This window comes from Petromyzon marinus, chromosome 21 (genome assembly GCF_048934315.1).
Source record: "Petromyzon marinus isolate PM22_M1 ecotype Great Lakes invasive population chromosome 21, UKy_Petmar_22M1.pri1.0, whole genome shotgun sequence".
Classification (NCBI taxonomy): Eukaryota; Metazoa; Chordata; class Hyperoartia; order Petromyzontiformes; family Petromyzontidae; genus Petromyzon; species Petromyzon marinus.
In genome coordinates, this window is record NC_133687.1 from 14,578,141 (window position 1) to 14,598,369 (window position 20,229).

The following is a 20,229-nucleotide window of genomic DNA, read 5'->3' on the forward strand; positions in this document are numbered from 1 at the left end:
GCGAGAGGCAAAAAGTGAGAGAGATGGTGGAGCGGTGCTTTTGTAAAGCGGCCTCGCAAAATTTCCTCCCGACTCCTGGATGGATATTTTTTTTTTTTGCACGAGGATGTTTGCGCGGTTATCACATTCGTCGGTACCTGCTGCGACGCTTCTCTCTTTTGAAAGAAGCAATAGTCGTGGGGGGGGGGGCGGGCGAACGAGTTTTAGACACACACCAAAAGGCAGAGGGTGTCACTGCGCGGACGGACGACGGCGCATGTCTGAACGTGCGATTGTTGCTATGAGCAAGACTTGGTGGGGAGGGGGGGGTGGTGCATGGAGAGAGATAGGTGGGTGGGTGGATTGCTGGGGGGGGGGGGGTTAGAGAGATAGTGGGGGAGGGAGAAAGCCGAGTGATAGGGGAGCGTGTAAGAATATTCTTTTGTTCCCTAGAGCTGGGTCATTGGGGCTGTGCATCGACTTTTATGAATAATCTTATTTCGATGTTCGCTCGGAGGATTTATTTTCTTCTTCTTCTTCAAGATAAATTTCAATCTTTGCAAAGAAAGAAATTCTTAAATGAGCCCCCCCCCCAATACTTTTTCAAAAGAGTACAGCTTAGGATTTGAGGGAAATGCATTCTTGACTATTACATAAGGGTGTCAAACCCAAAAACACGACCGTGCATTAACATTACAATATCCATTGACGGTACTGTGGCGAATTAAATAAATTCGTAGAAATTGAGGTTCGACTTCTCAAATCCTGGCTAGAGTACAGGCGAGCCACTGCAACCATTGTATTTACACTGGCCAGCTCCAAAATGCACTATGCATGGCGATGCGGCTGTAGTCAGAGGACTCCCCACTCGATAGAAATAACAAGCTGCTAAGCCAATACAATAAGGAAGCCTACAATTTTTACACGGTATTCCAATGCACAAAAATATACCGATATCAAAACCATGCGAACACACGCATGCTAAAGACAAACATCCCCGAGTATTGCCTGAACAGACTGTAGTGGGAAAGTGCTGTTAGCGAGCACCATTCAAGGCCGGCACGGCACACGAGGGGGTGGGTAACCAACACCATGCCCGGCTGCTTTTGTCTCCCCAGTGGCGATGTTTAACACCGCACCAGGCACTCAATTGAGGGCGAGTCGACCGAGGGGAGTCCCAGACAATCGCTATCACTGGCGCTGGCTGCGAGTGGGAATTGAACTCGTGTCGCCGGGTTCGTAGCGCAGCGCGCTAACCGCTGCACTACCACTCCTCATATACACACACGTGCAAAAAGACAAAGGCACACACATTACTACTGGTCCAAATGAATACATCTTCTTTTCAAAGTATATTGCTGCCAATATTTTACAAAAACCCTTGAGAGAGATCAACGCATTAGATCGGTGAGATGAGGTTAACATGGTGGCACAATCCCACTCCTGGATGTTACTCACAGGTAGAGAGAGGGCTCTTCTCAGGGGAAATCCTTAAACTTGTATTTCGGACGGCATCAGACAAACTCGGCAAGGGGAGGTATCGATGAAAATCTATTTCTGCACTCGCGATACACGTATCCATTTGTGCGGGTGAGAAAGGATTAATTACAATATATGCAAATGCTAAGCAATTTATACATTTGGGTTACTAGGTCAAACGGAGACGAGAGAAAGGCAGAACAAATAAGATGGCCAGAACAAAAACAGCAGAGACAAAACCACCGATGAAGAACAAAGAAGTCTACAAAGGCCACAGACGGACCAAGACAAGGCAAAGAGGAGAGAGACCAAGACAATAGACAAGTAGACGTTGCAAACGAGACACACAGATCTACATGGAACGGATAGAAGTAATACACAAATGAGACTGACGGACATGCATAGCCACTATCATATAGAACGGGACCAGACATTGCGGTGACGGTATAGACGAAACGCACAACGGAGACGGACATTACGGTTATGACAGTGCAAACATGGCAGCGGATTAAGGAAGATTATTATTAAATATAATTGATTATTTTTTGTTGGGTCTTTCGGTAAAGTCACGTAGATGGGGAAAAAAATAATCAATAAAATAATAAAAATTAAAATAAAGTGAATAAAAAAATAAGATATCACGACGTTTCGATTGCAACACGAGCAATCGTCATCAGGACTTTACCGAAAGACCCAACGAATATTAATTCCTTCAGTCACGAAAGCTTTAAGTCAAAATATAATTGATTATTGAATCGGGTAACCCCAAAATTATGGGAATTCATTGAACGGTGGGCGGGTAGAATTGTTCCAGGCCGAATATACACACGAGGCTCACCGAATACACATTCCCACTTGTTTTTTGCTTTTGGGCTTCACTTTGAATGTACCGTAAAACTAACGAAATGTTGCTTTTTGACCAGTTCTTTGGTTTTCTACGAGCATTTGTAGGACAAGGTTAGGGGGCTCGAGATTCATTACAGCCTCCCATCTAACCAAATCTGTAATTGGCGAGAAAACCCCATCACCACAGAAACATAGTGCAGGCTGCAAAAGCTAAGTACATCAATAACAGTGAGTGGTGTTCACAAACACATACATATATAAGAGGAATACGTTAATCAGAGAACAAACGCTAATCAGAGACACACCACAGTGACTGTTACGAAAAGTAATTGGGTTGTTAATGGTGGAGGGATAATAGCAAAAATGTTGACTGGAAACCACCACGTGACCTAACCCAAAAACAAATATGGATCATTGCATTGACTACGAGAACCCTACGTTTTAAGAAAGGTAATTGGGATTGGGCAGAGCACTATCGCTAGAGGGGTCGATAGCCGATGGACAAAACTGGTGGCCGTGTGGCAGATGGCAGAGGTATTCATGTCTGTATATATTTTGAACTTCTTTTGCACCTTACGTAGCCAACGGTGCCGATCGGAGGTGCGGGAAGAGGCCAAAATTGAGGTATCACGCCGGAGAGCCCGCCCACCGCGGAGATGGAGTGATGAGATTCAGCTCGTGTGTCGGAGCGAGATGGATCATGGGGCTGTGGGTAGGCCTTCATCCAACAGTGGATGGAATATGGCTGCTGATGATACATTTAGCTAGAAGCTGACAGTGGAGGTATTAGCATGACAGATGTGGCATGCTCTGTAATTGAGCTAGTAGATGAGATATTAAAAACTATGCCCAAGATAGGCAAGGCAAAATGGAAAACATAGCCTGGATAGACAAGACATGGCCGATGAGGGGGGGGTGGGATTTGTGTGGAGGAGGACTGAGGGTGCGCGTGTGAATGCACGATTAAAACTGGCATGTGACATGAGAAATGGCAGGACTGGATCCATGTTCACAGCTGTCCAACTAACTTGTGCCGATGTTCGCACACACTCCGCAGGCACATTCATTAGAGCTGACGTGTACACATCAAGCTTCGGACAACAAATGGTATCACATAAGCAGGGGGGCATGACTCACCCGGGTCAATGCCATCGTAGTGCATTGTGGGCACATGTAACGCAGCGCTTTGCAGAAAAATGGCAATTGTTGGTGGCTCGTGCATGGTTTATCAGACGGTACAAATTTACCCACCTGCTAATGTTGAACGAGTTAGCACGTGACATTTGTTTTGCTCGTATTTACTTCGCCCCACTTTTTCAGCCTTTTTTGTTGTTTAGCTCTTCAATCACTTCCTGTAGATTATTACCACCACCGACTTTTACAACGCCTATCCATGACGCTCAGATGGTAAATCCTTTTACTGTTTATCCCTATGCCTTTATTTCTCAAGCATTATATTCTTGTGTGTCGGTGAACGGTCTTATATGAATTCGAATGTGTCACTCCGCAATCCCGGTGTAGCCGTTTCAATGTGTTTAGATTTGTTTTTATGCTTTCAACCCAAGTTGAACGCACGAATGTAATTTGATCACTCTTGTCTGTTTGTGGGAAAATGGGGGTCATGATAAACGCCGTAAAGATGATCCAATATATACAAAAAACATTAGTGTAAAGTTGTGGTGCTATTCGGGACTAGCAATATCTAAAAATAGGCAAATTGACCAAACAGTTCTGCAAAACTGGGCGATAAAACCAGGGCTACAAGGTGACGTTATTATCACACATTACCACGTGTTATTACGTGTGGCATGATATGACGTCGTTATGAGTGACATCATCTCACGACTTAATGCGCAAGTGTGACACAAGCCGATTATGCGACTTGTTATTATCGCTAATTAAATACTTCCAAGGACCAACACACATCGCAAACAAATTACAAAACCCATGCATGTGCATTATTTTTATTTTGTGCTGTCCATGTATTAAAGCCTCCACATCTGCAAGCTCCGATGGTTGCGTCAGCGTCCTCGGAATCAAACGGTCTTTTCTCGGCTTACAAAAGCTGCGGCATGTCATGGTCTTTCCATATTGTCTTTCTTCTTTAAACGTCAATGGTAGACATTTTCCAAAACTGGCTTTCCCTTGTGGTGGAAGTTGGCCTTTAAATTTACCATTATTTGGTTCCCCAACCTTCACGAACAATTTGAAACATTTGGCAAGCGGCTCACAAGTCTGCAATTCCTCAAATCAATATAATTTCCGTGAATGTAATCATTATTGGGGCCACCATTCCGCAACAGAGGTACCGCATTTCGTTTCATTTGTGCACGTAACAACATTTGGACGCCACCAATTACGCGGAACAGATGAATAGACAGAAGTCGGAACAGACTCGGCTGGTGAGACTCAGCTCCAATTACCTGAATAAAATAAATTATTATGAATCACGGCACCATTGCCAATTGGCATTTGGACCTGATTTGGGCCTTACCTCGTTTGACTCAACCCTGCATTTGTATCAGATGGAGTGTACAATCAGTAGAGATTACATACAACAACAGCATGGTGCAGTCCTGCTATTTCTTCCACGTGCTCTACCAGTCTTAAGAGGTGAACTAAACGAAACATTTTTTTATTTTGACCAGGTAACGTCCCAGAAGCGACCTGGCTATCACAAATGATAGCTCGACGAAGTTGCTGCTTATCACCATGTGGAAATGTACTGCAAATACTCGAAACACACGTCGTGTGGAGGGAGAAACCGGAGGGTCCGGAGAAAAATCCACGCGATCACAGGGAAAGAGACACCGCAAACTCCAAATATACAGCAGGCTTCAGGGTCGGGATCGAACCCACGACCTCCTGCATACCAGGCGAGGTAGTTAACATCTCGCCACCGTGGTGCCAACAAAGGGCATTCACACGCACAGTCCCTCTATCCCCTTTCACACATACCCCAGTTTCCTCTCATCTATGATGCTTATGCCTATCCAGTCTAGATTATCCAGTTGACCCTGAATTATTTGGGTACCATTTCTAATACATTATTTGCTGGCTCAATTACAGTGCACCCCCACATCTGTTAAGCCAACTCCATCCCTGTCAGCTTTAGCGGAGAGTAATTTAGGCTATATTACTGAATAAAACACCATGTGTATTTTGCGTGGAGGTACACCGAATGTCCACTCTGCATCTGATTCAGACAGAGTATCTGGCAGATTTTACTGTACGCATTGCGCCGGATAAAAATGTTTACAAGCGCAGCGGCATACAGTACACCTCCCGCTTCTGCCTCTTACAATTTTCCCACATCCAACTTTCCTTTCTCAATCGCAAGAAAGCACAATTGCCGCAACGCTACATTTTGCCCCTACAAGCGACCCGCCAACATTTCTGCAGATAAAGTAAAAAATAATATTCCGTCCGTACCATATGCTTGATAATTCTAATGCGATGGCACGTGTCACATTCCATCTTGTGGATCAGTGGACGTGCAGTGACGCCCTGAGCCTCTCGCTCGATGTACCTTCACGCTGCGTTCCCGCTTCCCGCTGCAAACATCTCCAGTGACGTTTCCACTTCACCTTTCTCACTCCACACATCTCCCCACCTTCGCATTCATTAGACAACAAGCGCTTGCCACAAATGACCCACAATGCCTTGCTGATCACGTTGAGGAGCACATAAACCATCAGGTAAACTCGCAGCAGCTTTTCGCTAACCACTGAACACAGATGCGCTTCTGTTGGCGTCTGGAATGCTCTTCCTTCCGATATCAGGAAGCCACTGGAGAAATGCACTTTTAAATCATCATCTACTTTGAAAACTAATTTCTTTACAAATGCTTTTTGTGTTGAGTTTGTTGTGCTTCCCCCGCACCTTCAATAAGCACGGTTGGCTACGTGCGGTGCCAATGAAGTTCAACATATACACATATGTACACCCCTCTCGCTGCACACAACCCCACAATGCACCCATTTTCACTTCTCTCCGCATGGCCCGGCACCCACGAATGGAACGGCGGCTTTGAAACGGCCACTGCGATGCAGCAAAAGTGAGTGCCAGGCTACGTTGGGAGCCGGGCAAAGCACGGTGATGAGGAGTGAGAGGCACAATACTCATTGGAGAGAAAGGCACAGAGATACAGGTTTCAGCGCAGGAGACGTGTGGAGCGGAGAAAGGAAAGAAGCCACGGCACGGGAGATGGATGCAGCGAGACCAGCAGACACGTGGTATGAGGATGTATGGAGAGAGATGCACACAGCACAAGAGGTATGGAGTGAGAGGGCAGCCTTTAAGAGGGTGACATATGGCATTAGAGAGACGATGAGAGTTAAAGAAAAGCGAAGGAGAGAGAAAAAGGCAGCATCTGTTAAATGGCAGGAAAATAGATTTTTGATCCAACATTTTCTGGCATCGAATATTCAGTTTTTTTTTCTTGTTCCCTGAAGAATCTTGGAGGTGACACTCGACTCGTTTAGAGTACAACAGGGCACCAATGTCACGTGACCACTATGATCGAATGGTGGGAACTATTAAAAAATTAGCGCTACCCGAACCCGCCTCGACTTTAAATTGAAAAAAATCTATAACTTAAAACAAACACATATTTTATGTTAAATAGAAGCCAATGGATATTGTCGGACAGTGAGAAAATACACCGGGTGAACGAGACGTAAAAAACATCACGAGAAACGAGACAACAAATGATAAACAATGCAGTCAAAATGGTACAAATTTGATAAAACGATAAATAATTCTCGACTCAAATTGTCATCCTGAGTGGTGACAATTCCTCAAGCACAGTGATGAATTGTTAAACGCTCATTTCTAGCAAGACAGCAAGAGGAACAACATTATCGTCATCGTCGTCATCATAATTATCAGCAGCATCCATTGTTACTTATGTATGTTGAACTTCTTTCGCACCGTAACATAACCCAATGTGCTAATCGGAGGTGCAATAATGACATTATCAATGTCAGTGTTGCCATTCTCTTCACCATCATCATTACCAGCAGAAGCAGCAGAATCATCAGCAGCTACTGCTGCAGTAAATCAATGCTTTCGAGGCAAAGGGTTAGTGGATCACACAGATTGTGAAACTACCAAAAACATTGCTTGCCTGCGATATGGTGATGAGCTTAAAGTACAACATGCATGTTCCATGAATCCAAATGTTGCAAAACTTAAGATTCTTATTGCCAGTCATTGCTGAAAGGTGAGTTTACAGTTGTTGAGATTTTTTCTGGCTCAATAAAAACACAATCGCAGCACAATTAGCCACTGCGGCAGTTAAGAACAATGGCATAATGGTCACCAGTCTCATCATCAGCAGCGTATGATGATGATCATCATCATTGTTAGCATTATTATAATCGAATTTACCCAATAAAAAAACGTCATATCAAGTATGGTGACATGTTGGTGAATTGTCATAATTCCACTGCAAATCCTAAAAACCCAAGACATTCTACATAATTCACAACCTGCATGACAGTACCTAGTAATGACAGGCCTCATGTCTACCGATTTATTAAAAATGTCAATCGCTAATTTTGTGCGTTTCTCGATGCCTTGGGTATATGAGATGAGAGAACTTGAGTAAGCATGTACGGTCTGAACACGCTAATCAATGACACATTCATTTGTTCTAACAACAAAAAACCATTGCACCAAGTGATGTGGCTTGGTATACACAAACGGACGACAGTCGCCACACCAACATGAATAACAAAATTAGATATTTAAATGTGTTACCTACAAACAAAACTAAATAGCCTACAGCAACATACCTTGTTACACATATACATTTCAGCTGAATCATTTTGGCCCAGACATAAAAAAAAATTCTAAAATAACACTGCCATACCAAACTATGATTTCTGCTGAGAGCGTGGGGTTTATACAAATCTTTCCAAGCCACTTGTAGGATACAATTTTCAATGGTAAATAACCAACCTTGAAAGCACGCTGGTAACAATATTTATTCCATTTAATACGGAGTAGTAAAGCTTTCGCCACCAATATTATCCACAAGGTCTTTCGGGTTAGATCGTGTAAATAGAAATGTGTCGTCAAACCTGCCACCACCCGACACAGCCAATTCGTGAAAGTTTGTCACAAACAAAACGCGCCAATTCGTTACTAGTTCAACACACCGGTGTGTTGAGAGTAAACTCTGCTGATTAAAACAATAGTAAACCCCATTGTGTTGGTTTACTCTCCAACATACCGGTGTGCTGTACTAGTAACGAATTGGCGCGTTTTGTTTACGTGACAAACCTTACTAATTGGCTGTGTTGGGTGGTGGTGGGTTTAACGACACATTTAAATGTACGCGATCTAACCCAAAGAAACCTCTATCATGGAGAATATGGTTTGTTCATTGCAAGATAAACATAACAAATAAATTTCTATTGCTTGTAGAATTAGTACTCTTTGCTGTTGCTATTACTGTATTTATGATAGCAAAAGTATATTCTGTTTTGCTACAGAACATAAATATATTGGGCATTCATAACAGGTCCCTGCAGGGTGGGCTGGTAGGAACATTGGAATTTTGCGCAATTACACCCCAACAGCACGAGATTTCACTTCGTTAAAGTATTGAAAGGGGACGGACGGATGGACACATTAATCTATTGCAGGCTGGTACACTCAGTTTACAACTTCGTTCCTACCAGTATAATTCATGGGAATATACTTAGCACGTGCTGTTAGCATAAAAACACAAGTCACACACAAAGGGTGACTTTACAGTTGACGATGTGGACATCACTGCAAGCAAGACTAATTTGTTAAATATAAAACGTCCATAAACACACACAATCGAAATAAACCCATGTACGTAAAAATACACAAGATCACGTAAATACACAACGGAACATATAACCGTTAACCAAATAAAACGTGGACACGCTTTCACAGATGCACCAAAAAAATGCACCATGAAACAAAAATGTGTAACCGCACACACATTGCCAAGTACGAACATGTTAACAAGTCTTCAAACGGAATTACTTATGAAAAAATTTAATATATTTTTAACTAGCACATTTATAAATAGCGGCGATGCGAGATATGCCTCACCAAAGCGTACCCAGCTGCACCCGCTGACAAACGAGGCAAGAGAGTGGTGTCACCTGAGATACCCTTCCTGCTTTACACGTTTCGCCCAGGATCACTTTCACCACCACTAACTACCACAACTAGCACGTGTGATAAAAAAAACACCCATCACCAGGATGCCACGCTATTTCTTTTTTCTTTCGGAATTCCAAAAGCCAACAAAGCATCACATGACCCAAGTGAACGGTTTCTGAAGGCAGTACCAGAGACAACTTTTTAATTATCTTCAAATGGCCAACTTTATCCAACACCAGAGATTGCGCTAGTTTTTTGTGTTCGGTAAAGAGAAGTTACCTGGATGTCAAAGCACCTAATATGTTCAGTCAATCTTTACCCCCAAAAACAGGACTAGGCCACAATAAGAGAATGTCAGCAGAGTTTAGTCTACTTAACACTGATAGAAAAATTGCAATTTAAATGTTTTGTTTACTTTTACAGAGCTCCGTAATGAGAAAGGCGTGAACAAACCATAACGAGAAATCCTAGCTCTGGAACCATAACCAGATAACGATACCCTCATCTTAACCTGAATGCATGACTGCATTAGACCGTACACACAAACTAAACGTTTTCTCATTGCTACGAAATTAAGGATTACTTTGCTGTTCGAGTCATTCGTTCTGATTGACGTTTACAACTTAAAATGGTCGCTCAAAGCATGGGGGGGGGGGGGTTGGTGGGACTTCAAACGATGGAAATGGCGTTACTGCGTTGGAAGCCGACTGCAGCTCATTTTCAAGCCCGTCATTTCAAGGCGCTGGTTTAGTGCTTGGACATGGAAAATGTAATCTCTGAGCCTGTGATAGCTTATATTGTTAACAGATTGGTAGGTTAAGCGATACACATTTCACCAGGCCACACACCACACACTCAACGATGTACTCTCAGGTCGTGCGCCAATTGAAAAAAAAAACCTGTTTCTAAAAATACCACGGTACAGATTTTCATAATTCTCAAGCAAAACAAACACTAAGTGAAGTGTTGACACCAAAAACCACACGCGTACATAAATGCATGCAGCAAGTGCCACCTTAATCCTGTCACCAGAACACGACAAAAAAAAATAAGCTCTATCTCTAAACCACCTGTCCCACTCCATGGCACACGAGCATGTACGCATTCAGCAAGCCCATTTTCCATCCAAGTTCAAGTCGTAAAAAGGCTGATCCCCAACCATCGTAACCCGGGCAAGATGCTCAACCACAGAAAACAACTCAGCGAGGCTGTAATTTTGACGAGCAGACATTTTCTTTGCTGGCTCAATAGGCACTCGCTAACAGCATTCGTCTGGACCATGTGACCAGCTTAATAAACAGCGGCCCTGTTTGCGCTTACGCGTGTACACATGTGTGTGCAATAATCGTTACCCACGCATCCTCCCGTCAGCTGTAATTATAGTAATTGTAGCTGCCAAGCACTATGCACCACGTTAGTACTCGCATGTGCATAGATGCAAGCTTCCATACCCTACCCTGAATGCAAACAAATAAAATACCAAGAAACATTAATGAAACCCAGTTCCTTAATTGAACGTTAAAAAGTTAAATTATGTTTATTTAGTTTTTTTTTACTTAGTTGTAAAACTTACAATAGATGATAACATCTGTGGGGAGGCCACGCTGCTGGTCGATAAGATTACAAGGGAAAGTATCCTCACATGCATTACATAGGCGCTTACGACGGCGTCACTGTGGCGAGATGTTAACTACCTCGCCCGGTATACGGGAGGTTGTGGATTCGATCCTGACCCTGACGCCTGCTGAATATTTGGAGTTTGCGTGTCTCTCTCCCCGTGGTCACATGCATTTTTCTCCGGGTCCTACGGTTTTTCCCTCCACATTTAGAATCAACATCACGCGTTCAGAGTATTTGACTGCTTGAAATTTCCAGGTCATAAGCCACTTCGTTAAGCTGTCACTTGTGGCCAGGTCGTTTCTGAAAAATAGCTATACAGGTAGGTGGGTCTTACATGGTAAACTAAAACTTGTTTAGGTTTGATGAGTTCTCGTCTCTCTTCTTCTTGTTGTATTTACCTCCGTACAGTTTAACGTTCTCTATGTGCTACGCACGTGATGTCCCCCCACGCGCTTCCTCACTATTTGTTTTACACCTGATGATGATCGCTTGTGTTGCGTTCGAAACGTCGTGATTTATTATTTCAATAGAATTTTCTACATACGTGACTTTACCAATGAGTATAGTAATTTATGCAGTCACGAAAGCTTCAATTTCTATATTAAAACTTGTTTAGTTTAGTAATTTCACAATTCAACATTGCTGCTGTCCTTCCTGGAGTTCGCCGATCTAAGCGCCACTTTCCCCACAAACAATACCCACGAACGTTATCCACATTCATCACAGTTTCACACGTGGCTCACAACATTATCCAATCATCACATGCTAACGAAATACAAAACGCAACAATTATACGATTATACCTTCCCAAAACTTTCCGTTTGGTCAGTGTCAAGGCACCAACATGAGCAAAATATTTCTCTCCAAAATGAGGCGGTGCTCATCTCATTGTAAAAACATCACACAAGATTAGGAAATTCAACATTCTCGAGTGTCTCCACAGGCTGTTGACGTCCCCACAAAGTGGTACTTAATTTATCGGACTCGGAGGAATGATGGGCCGAGTCAACCCCCAACAAGGATTTTAATTCTCAACTTTCTGATTGCTCTACCGCTGAGCCACCAGGCCAGATGCCAACGTACACAGTATACTAGACTGTACTTCTAAAATGAGAAACCGGTATGGGCCTTTGACCGTGACTGGTTAAATCACTTTGTTCGCCGAGGATGGTTCATAAATGTATAAGTGTTTATCACGGGGTGAACAGCAATGGAGAACTTTCGGTTGACCCTGCTGTGTCACCAAACTAATCAACCTCCAGATGGCAAATTTCTAAGGTTTTGGGCTTTGGATTTTTTATAGACTTAAGCGTAAACTCCACTTGAATTGCGTAAATGTCGTTATTATAGTCCTTCTGGAACATTACTAAAATGTAAATGAATCTATCCCATCACAAAAAACTACAATCGCCAATAAACGATATTTTAGGCAAAGTCCCTTCTTCACAGCACGTGAAATCAATCTACTCCCTTATGACTGTTTATATGTATATGCCACCGTGCTCCCACAATGCACTCCTGCTAGGATATCATTTTTTCCTCAATGATTCCTGATGACCGAGCTCTGATCCATGCAACGATGATATCATGTGTAGGTAAGCGACTAAGTGGGGGGTATCTGTGAACAACACACTGTGGTGCTTTTCCTTGCACCACATTTACGTCAAGTGACATGCGGACATATCACGGTCAAATATAACAAAAAATATATATAATAACCGCATCACGTGATGAAGAAAAGGTTTGGTCACGAGACTTCGTGCACACATGTACAGAGGGCAAGATGGTTAAGTCGTGATACGCAAATGAGTATTTTTGGTGCGGGTTTTTCGTGCGGTGCACACGGTGACCGCTGTGTTTGCGAGCGCCGCGTGCTGGTGCGTGTGCTGCACCTGCTTCTCGCTGAGTGCCGTGATGCGCGCCTGCCGTTCGTGCAGCTGCTTCTTCAGCTCCACGTCCTGGCAAATGGACACGCACAGGTAAATGGATGTGGCCCCACACACTCCTGGTGGCGACACCCAGACTCTAAACAAGCTTTGCTCCGGTCACCCTCGCAGCGCCGGCTTTTAGCTGGCAATCGAACATACATGGAGCATTGGGGGTGTGAATATCCGTGGCACAACGCAGACATACATTGAGCGGCAGGAGTGCATTGTGATGTGAGACTAATGCACAGTACATGTCATGAAAGTTACTGCATCGCGGGCTTTCAGATATGCTTCTGCGGCCGTCTGAAACGCTGTTCCTTCCGATATTAGAAAGCCAGTGGAGCTACGCACGTTTAAATCTAGATTGACAAACATTCCTTTAGAACTGCTTTTTGTGTTTTGTTTGTTGCCCTTCCACCATCACCTCCAATGACCATGGTTAGCTACGTATGGTGCAAAAGAAGTTCAACGTACACACAGACATACAAGCTTGGACTTGGACACAGATGGACCTGAATGCACATGGTCAAGAACGAGCGCAAAAATTAACAAGCGTAAACATGAACCCACAAATAAGTACACGTGGACAGGAACAGACAGATTTCAAACACTAAAATGATTAAGCCTTAGTTGTCAGCGCCTCCATAATTGTCATATTTAAATATGAACACAGCCAAACTCTACCACACAAGGATATAAACTGGATCCATATTTTAACAAACCCACGTGAACATACATAGAAATGAACAGACACAAATGTCGAACAACAAAGACATGATCATATATTCATTAACAAATATATATATAAACAGGGCTATGGGTTTAAAATATGAAAACATACAGATTTGGACACACACACAGATGTGCTACAAAAAGGGCACACAAACAAACACAACCCCCCCCCCCATATAATCTGTAAGAGACTGTTGGGGCAAGTGCAGTTAGTGAATAGCACCTATGAAGGCCGGCACGGCACACTAGGAGGTGGATGGCCAACACCACGCCTGGCCGCCTCTATCTCCCCAGTGGTGATATTTAACACACCAGGTACTCATTTTAGGCTTAGTCGACCTAGGGGAGGCCCAGGACCAGTTCAGATAATCGACACTGGTGTTGGCCGTGAGCTGAAATCAAACTCGGGTTGTCGGTTTTGTAGTGCAGCGCGCTAACCGCTACACTACTGCTCCCATACACAGGTGTAAAGAGGTGCGATAAAATAATGTGTAAAATATTTTACTGAAAGTTTCAAACATGACTTAACAGTTTTTTTTATATATACTAACCTGTGGATCCTGCTTGATCTGTGACACCAGTTTCTAAAAAGAAATAAATCTGAATTATAACTACGTAACATTCACATGTTAACAATAACTCTGCTGTATGTAAATTCGTGTTTTGGATTTTGTGCTTACATACACAATACACTGTGTTATGGTAATATAATTAGGCAGGTAGAGAATTGAAAGTTAGCAGTAGCAATGCTTTGAAATCAGCTGTCAATGCAAAGGAAATAATAACCATCTTTTGGAGCCACCAACAAGCCCTGTACTATATTAACCATTTTAAGTTGTGGACATCAATTTAATTTTTTTAAAGTTTGGTTTGTGTACAGGCCAATGCAAAAATACATGCCTTAGGTCAAGACTAAGACTAGGATCTGATTGTGTAAGGCATTAAATTTATAATAAAATGCTGTGTGTGTAGATAAAATAAAGGACTAGGTTTATGGTGTGCTTTTGGGAAAACCAGTGTAGGTTTACAGCATGGAAGGGGGTGCAATTATAACTTTTGAATAGAGAATAGGCAGATAAGCATACAACAGAGAAGAACTGGGAAAATGCAGATGATCGTTGTATTTATGTTGTTGGCTTCAGGTATGCATATGATTATGTTAGGAATGAAGGAGAATGACATTTTCTAGGTGGTTGTGGGATTCCAGGTAAGATAAGCAGACTGCTTAAGAAATTGTACCATGGGGCTCAGAGGTGCGAGGAGGAGAAATATCTGAGTGACTTATGGCATCGATGTTTTGCGCATTGTTCTGCTCGACTGGGTATTTTATGAAACTATGGACAGTTTATATGGCATTACATCCATGGGTGACAATGGAGACGTATGTGGTTGGTTAGGTAAATGCAGTTTGTGATAGTTTTAGACATCGAGGCCAAGGTATTAATCATACAGTAAGACTCGTGTTAAGACTGCGGTCTTAACGTGAACTTACATAAAAAGGAAGTGTATATGTATGGACTGCATACACCTCGATCTGAAATGTCAGTCGAAGACTGTGGAAGAAGTGAGACTATGGAGGCAGTAGAGAACTGTGCATGTAATAATGGCAGCGATGTGCATACTACATAGAGAAATCAAAAGAACTTCATCAGCACAGATATATCGTTGTTGGACTTTATGAACCACTTTGAAAGAGTAAAGACATCCAATTTAGTGATGGGTGTTTGAGGCAGGAGTAATATCCTTGTTTCTGTATGGGCCAGAGTAAAGTTGAGTAGGCCACATATACAGAAAAAAGTACAGTTTGCCAAGACAGGCATTGGGAGTGGGATTCTGGAGCTCAGCGACTAAGGGGAAAAGAAAAATCTGAATAATGGGCAGGTCTACGTGCAGATGTTAAAAGGTGTCAAATTTTCAACTGTGGCCTGCAGCCGAAAGAAGCAAAGGTGAGGGTTGAAAGCATCGCCGGTAATGAGGTAGATAAGCGCTAAATTAAACGATCAATAACATTTCGCCCTTCGAAAAAGATTCGAGCCTCGTGCGAGAAAGGGATGACTCAAACATGTCTGGAGTTTGTGGCTACGATGACAACATTTTTGAGGTCTGAGATGCGGTTAGGCTTAGTCGAAGAGTCTAGCATCGGATTTAAACTAATATTTCGGACTAACGTTAAAACCATAAAAAAATGCTTGTTTTAAAGTACAGGACAAGGGTTCATTCTAATTCAGAGTTCGGAATACTGATAATGTAAGGGTTAAATTGTATGGTTAACACTCTGGTCGTGGTTAAAACTCGAGCGAAAGCGGACTTGGCTCTGGTTCAGTTCATCACTGATATCACATTCACAAAATACAATTTTAATGTTGTAACACCTCGCAGTGGCATTACTGGATTTGCAGAAGGCAACGAGCTACTGCGACTTTCCCGCACGGTGACCGCGTCTGTGACGGCTCTTGAACAATGAGCACAAGTTGAACAAATGGTCTTATTTTGGTTGACTGGCATCGCTGTGAAATCGCGACTTACACTATTAACATCAAATTCCCTCCCCCGTCGCCCCCTGGTGATCCCGGACTTTCACATCGCTCACACTCACCTGGTGTTGCTGAATTTCGTGCTTGAGAGCGTCTTGTAAGGTGTGAAGCTCCATCTAGGACCAAGGCATACAAACCCAATCAAGCTTAAGTGCGGCACACTACATTGTAAAACACACACACACCAAGTACCCCCCTATACAATGTCTTATCAGGCACGCAGACAATGCTAAGCGGGCAACTGCCGTATTATTCAAAGTGTAAATAGTTTCCGTGGCCGAGCGACGCATTATCGCTATCACTTGTCCTTCACAATGCGTACACAGCAGGACAAGTTATATATCAACGCACAACTAAAGAATGATTTGCGGCAATTTCCAGATTGATGCGCGATGCATTTAACGCAGTGCGTACGTCACGCACAGCGGTATCAAAGACGTGATTACGAACAACACCATTCCAACCCCCTTACTTTAGCCTTACTTTGTACAAATTATCTGCGCTAAAAAATATAAATGAGGTTGTACTGTACTCTTTCCTGAAAGGTGTGTTAAGAGTGCCAGTGCATTAACCCGATGCTCAACGTGCAATAATTATATTTCTTATTCACAGGCTGGAGATACAAAAAAAGCGTCAACTAAATTAACTCTACCCGGATAAACCCGGTTAAACGTGTGGGGGGATGTTGGTTTCAAAGCGTGAAAATCGTCTCTCCCTCTCTCTCCTGGCCAAATAAAGCGACCCTGTTGTTGTTGATTGAACGCAAGAGAACAGCGCGCATCACACCCATCAACAGTTTTCGTGACTTCGGTCTGGAGCGAGCCTGTAGACTAAACGCGTCGCTGGGTTTTTGCTGATCTCCTCGTCCCAGCGACGCTGCTGCTGCTGGGTGGTGGTGGTGATTGTGTGGACTGCTGCTGCTGGGTGGTGGTGGTGATTGTGTGGACTGCTGCTGGGTGGTGGTGGTGATTGTGTGGACTGCTGCTGCTGGGTGGTGGTGATTGTGTGGACTGCTGCTGCTGGGTGGTGGTGGTGATTGTGTGGACTGCTGCTGCTGGGTGGTGGTAGTGGTGATTGTGTGGACTGCTGCTGCTGGGTGGTGGTGATTGTGTGGACTGCTGCTGGGTGGTGGTGATTGTGTGGACTGCTGCTGCTGGGTGGTGCTTGTGGTGATTGTGTGGGGCTGCTGCTGGGTGGTGGTGGTGATTGTGTGGACTGCTGCTGGGTGGTGGTGGTGATTGTGTGGACTGCTGCTGCTGGGTGGTGCTTGTGGTGATTGTGTGGACTTGCTGCTGCTGGGTGGTGGTGGTGGTGATTGTGTGGGGCTGCTGCTGCTGGGTGGTGGTGGTGATTGTGGACTGCTGCTGCTGGGTGGTGGTGGTGATTGTGTGGACTGCTGCTGCTGGGTGGTGGTGGTGATTGTGTGGACTTGCTGCTGCTGGGTGGTGGTGGTGGTGATTGTGTGGGCTGCTGCTGGGTGGTGGTGATTGTGTGGACTTGCTGCTGCTGGGTGGTGGTGGTGGTGATTGTGTGGGCTGCTGCTGGGTGGTGGTGATTGTGTGGACTGCTGCTGCTGCTCGCCACCCCATGTTGCTGCCTTGCTGTTGTGTGGAAGCAGCTGTCTCGTCTGGAGAGCTTTGAGTTTTGGCCGTGTGCTCTTTGTGTTCCTCACGCTCACAGCCAGCAGCAGCAGCCCCCCTTTAGCCCCCCTTTTGTCAACCCAGCGTCGTGTGTTCTTTTTGTTGTTGCGTGTTGTTTAAATGCGCTAGATGTACGTGCGTGTCCTGGGGTTGTTCGTTGTTGTGTGTTCTACTGCATCGGTTGTCGGGATTGGTGGTTGTTGTGCGGGTTACATTTGTAGCGGATATGTTTCACGTTATTTCCCGTTAGCTCGATTTTTTAAAATATATATTTTGTTTAGAAGTCCCGTGGCGTGCCATTTTTTAATCATGTGCCGTCATTAATAACGCAATAGTTCACTATTGTGTCGCGTTGCCATGCATGTTGCCGCTTGTATTTACTTATTAAATCGCGGTGGCTTCGTCGTGGTAACTGTTTGGTCGTTGTGCGTGCGTGTGTTTGCCGCCTAGGTCGACTCGGCCTCAAATTAGTACACGTGTAGTAAACATCACCGCTGGGGAGACAAAGGCGGCCGGGCGTGGTGCTGGACACCCCAAATCCCCCCGTGTGTCACATTGCCGGTTACCTTCATAGGCGCTCGCTAACAGCACTTGCCCCAAAAGTCTGCCGCAGGCTACACGGGGGATCTTTGTTTTGACGTCAAAGTGCCGTTTAGACCACGGCCGCCGCTGTCATTTTACAATTCGTTGTTGTTGTTGCGATTGTTGTTGCGATTGTTGTTGTTGCGTCTTTGACTGTAAACGGACGCGTGGGGTGCTTGCTTTAGAGTGTGCGTGGTGGTGGTGATGGTGTGTGCTCTGGGCTGAGGAGACGTTCGTGTTGTGGCTGGCGCGTCAACTGCACTGCTACTTACACCACCACTAACAACCACTACTTTGTGATCCTCTTTTGTTTGTAGTGGTTTCCCGGCTTCGCGAGGAGAAGAAAAAAACACCTCGACCGCACAAAAATCAAATCGTCCCCCTCACCACCACCACCGCCGCACGTGAAACGACAACAAAGCATATAAAACAATTCAAGTAAAAAAAAGATAACATCCTTAACAATATAAATTACAGTCTCCGCGGTAACCCTGCAAAGATTACCGCCATCGGTAACACAAAAGGTGACGTTTGAGACCCCCCCCCCACTCTGCCGCTGGTGTTGTAATTATAAGCCCGTAGTAGTGCCGCTATAACGCATTATGATGACACTGTCACCGTGACATTAAAGCTTAAAGGGATATTCGCGAAACTGACTGCAACAATCAGAACGCGGAGACAGACGCGGGCAGCCACGCAAAACGACACGAACACCGTCAACAACACTCCAGCAATGAGGGCTACGTGAGTAAGAGTGCCTTAATCAGTGGCGACAGTAATAGTAATATAAATGATGAAGATACTAGTAATAATAACACAAAGGATTTTGGCCTCACCCGCTCCTCCCCCCTCCCTCCCTCCCGTTAACTTGGGCCCGAGCACCTCTTACCAAAACCCGCTCGCTCCTCTCCCGCCGTCCCCGACCTTCTGCCGCCGTCGAAACTCAACAAAGCGAGACCTCAGCGCGCTCGGCTACCGGCGACGGCGCCGCACAGACGGACGCAAGAGCGACGGCGCGCAGGTTGCGTGCGGTCCCGGCGGCTGCGAGCGGCTACGGGCGACGGCCGAGGGCAGCGGGCGGAGCAGCCAGGCGAGCGGGGCGCCTCGCGCTCCCCGACCAGGCCGCGGCGCACTACTTCAGCCGGCAACGCGGATGGGCTCGCGGCGCATCACCGCTCTGGCTCCGAACTCGCACTCGCCGTCTCGCTCCGCGCCCAGCCCCCACCCCCAGCTCCCCACTCTCATACAGCCCGCACACCCAGCCCCGCCCCTCACGCCCCTCCATCCCACACACCCAGCCCCGCCCCTCGCTCCCCCTGCATCCGGACCCCCCCCGCGCTCATCTCTCCCTTTCAACCCCGCCCCTCACTCCCCTCCATCCCACACTCAGCCCCGCCCCCCACTCCCCGTCCCATCGTAGTCCCCGCCCCTCAACAACCCCCTTACCAGCCCCGCCCCTCTCCCCCTGCCGCTCCTCTTCACCAGCCCCGCCCTCTCGCCATTACCAGCCCCGCCCCCTGCTAGGTTCGCGTTGCCCCGCCCCCTGCTAGGTTCGCGTTGCCCCGCCCCCTGCTAGGTTCGCGTTGCCCCGCCCCCTTGCGTGCGGATTTTTTTTTATTCCGCCCCGCATACGATAATCGATTATCTATCATGGATAATCAATACTCTGTTATGGATAATCGATTATCTATCACGGAAAATAGGCATTATCATGGATAATCGATTCACTATCATGGATAA

The 20,229-nt window shown here is 45.1% G+C and overlaps 1 protein-coding gene across 6 annotated transcripts in view; it reads right to left on the reverse strand.

The window, feature by feature from the left end:
- The window catches only part of LOC116944568 (PHD finger protein 21A-like), a 58,809-nt gene extending 39,097 nt beyond the window's left edge, over positions 1-19,712 (reverse strand). For 2 of the 6 annotated variants that reach the window (XM_032958262.2, XM_032958259.2), the window contains exons 1-4: positions 19,379-19,711; positions 16,330-16,383; positions 14,285-14,317; positions 12,966-13,031 (exon numbers count right to left, since the gene is read on the reverse strand). In XM_032958262.2, coding sequence (XP_032814153.1) covers positions 12,966-13,031; positions 14,285-14,317; positions 16,330-16,383 — 153 coding nt within the window. In that variant the 5' untranslated portion in view covers positions 19,379-19,711. Of the gene's footprint in view, positions 1-12,965; positions 13,032-14,284; positions 14,318-16,329; positions 16,384-17,053; positions 17,192-18,761; positions 19,331-19,378 lie in introns of those variants that run through there. The other 4 variants (XR_004403126.2, XM_032958264.2, XM_032958260.2 and 1 more) reach the window with 4 other exon arrangements.
- Between the last annotated feature and the right edge of the window lie 517 nt (positions 19,713-20,229).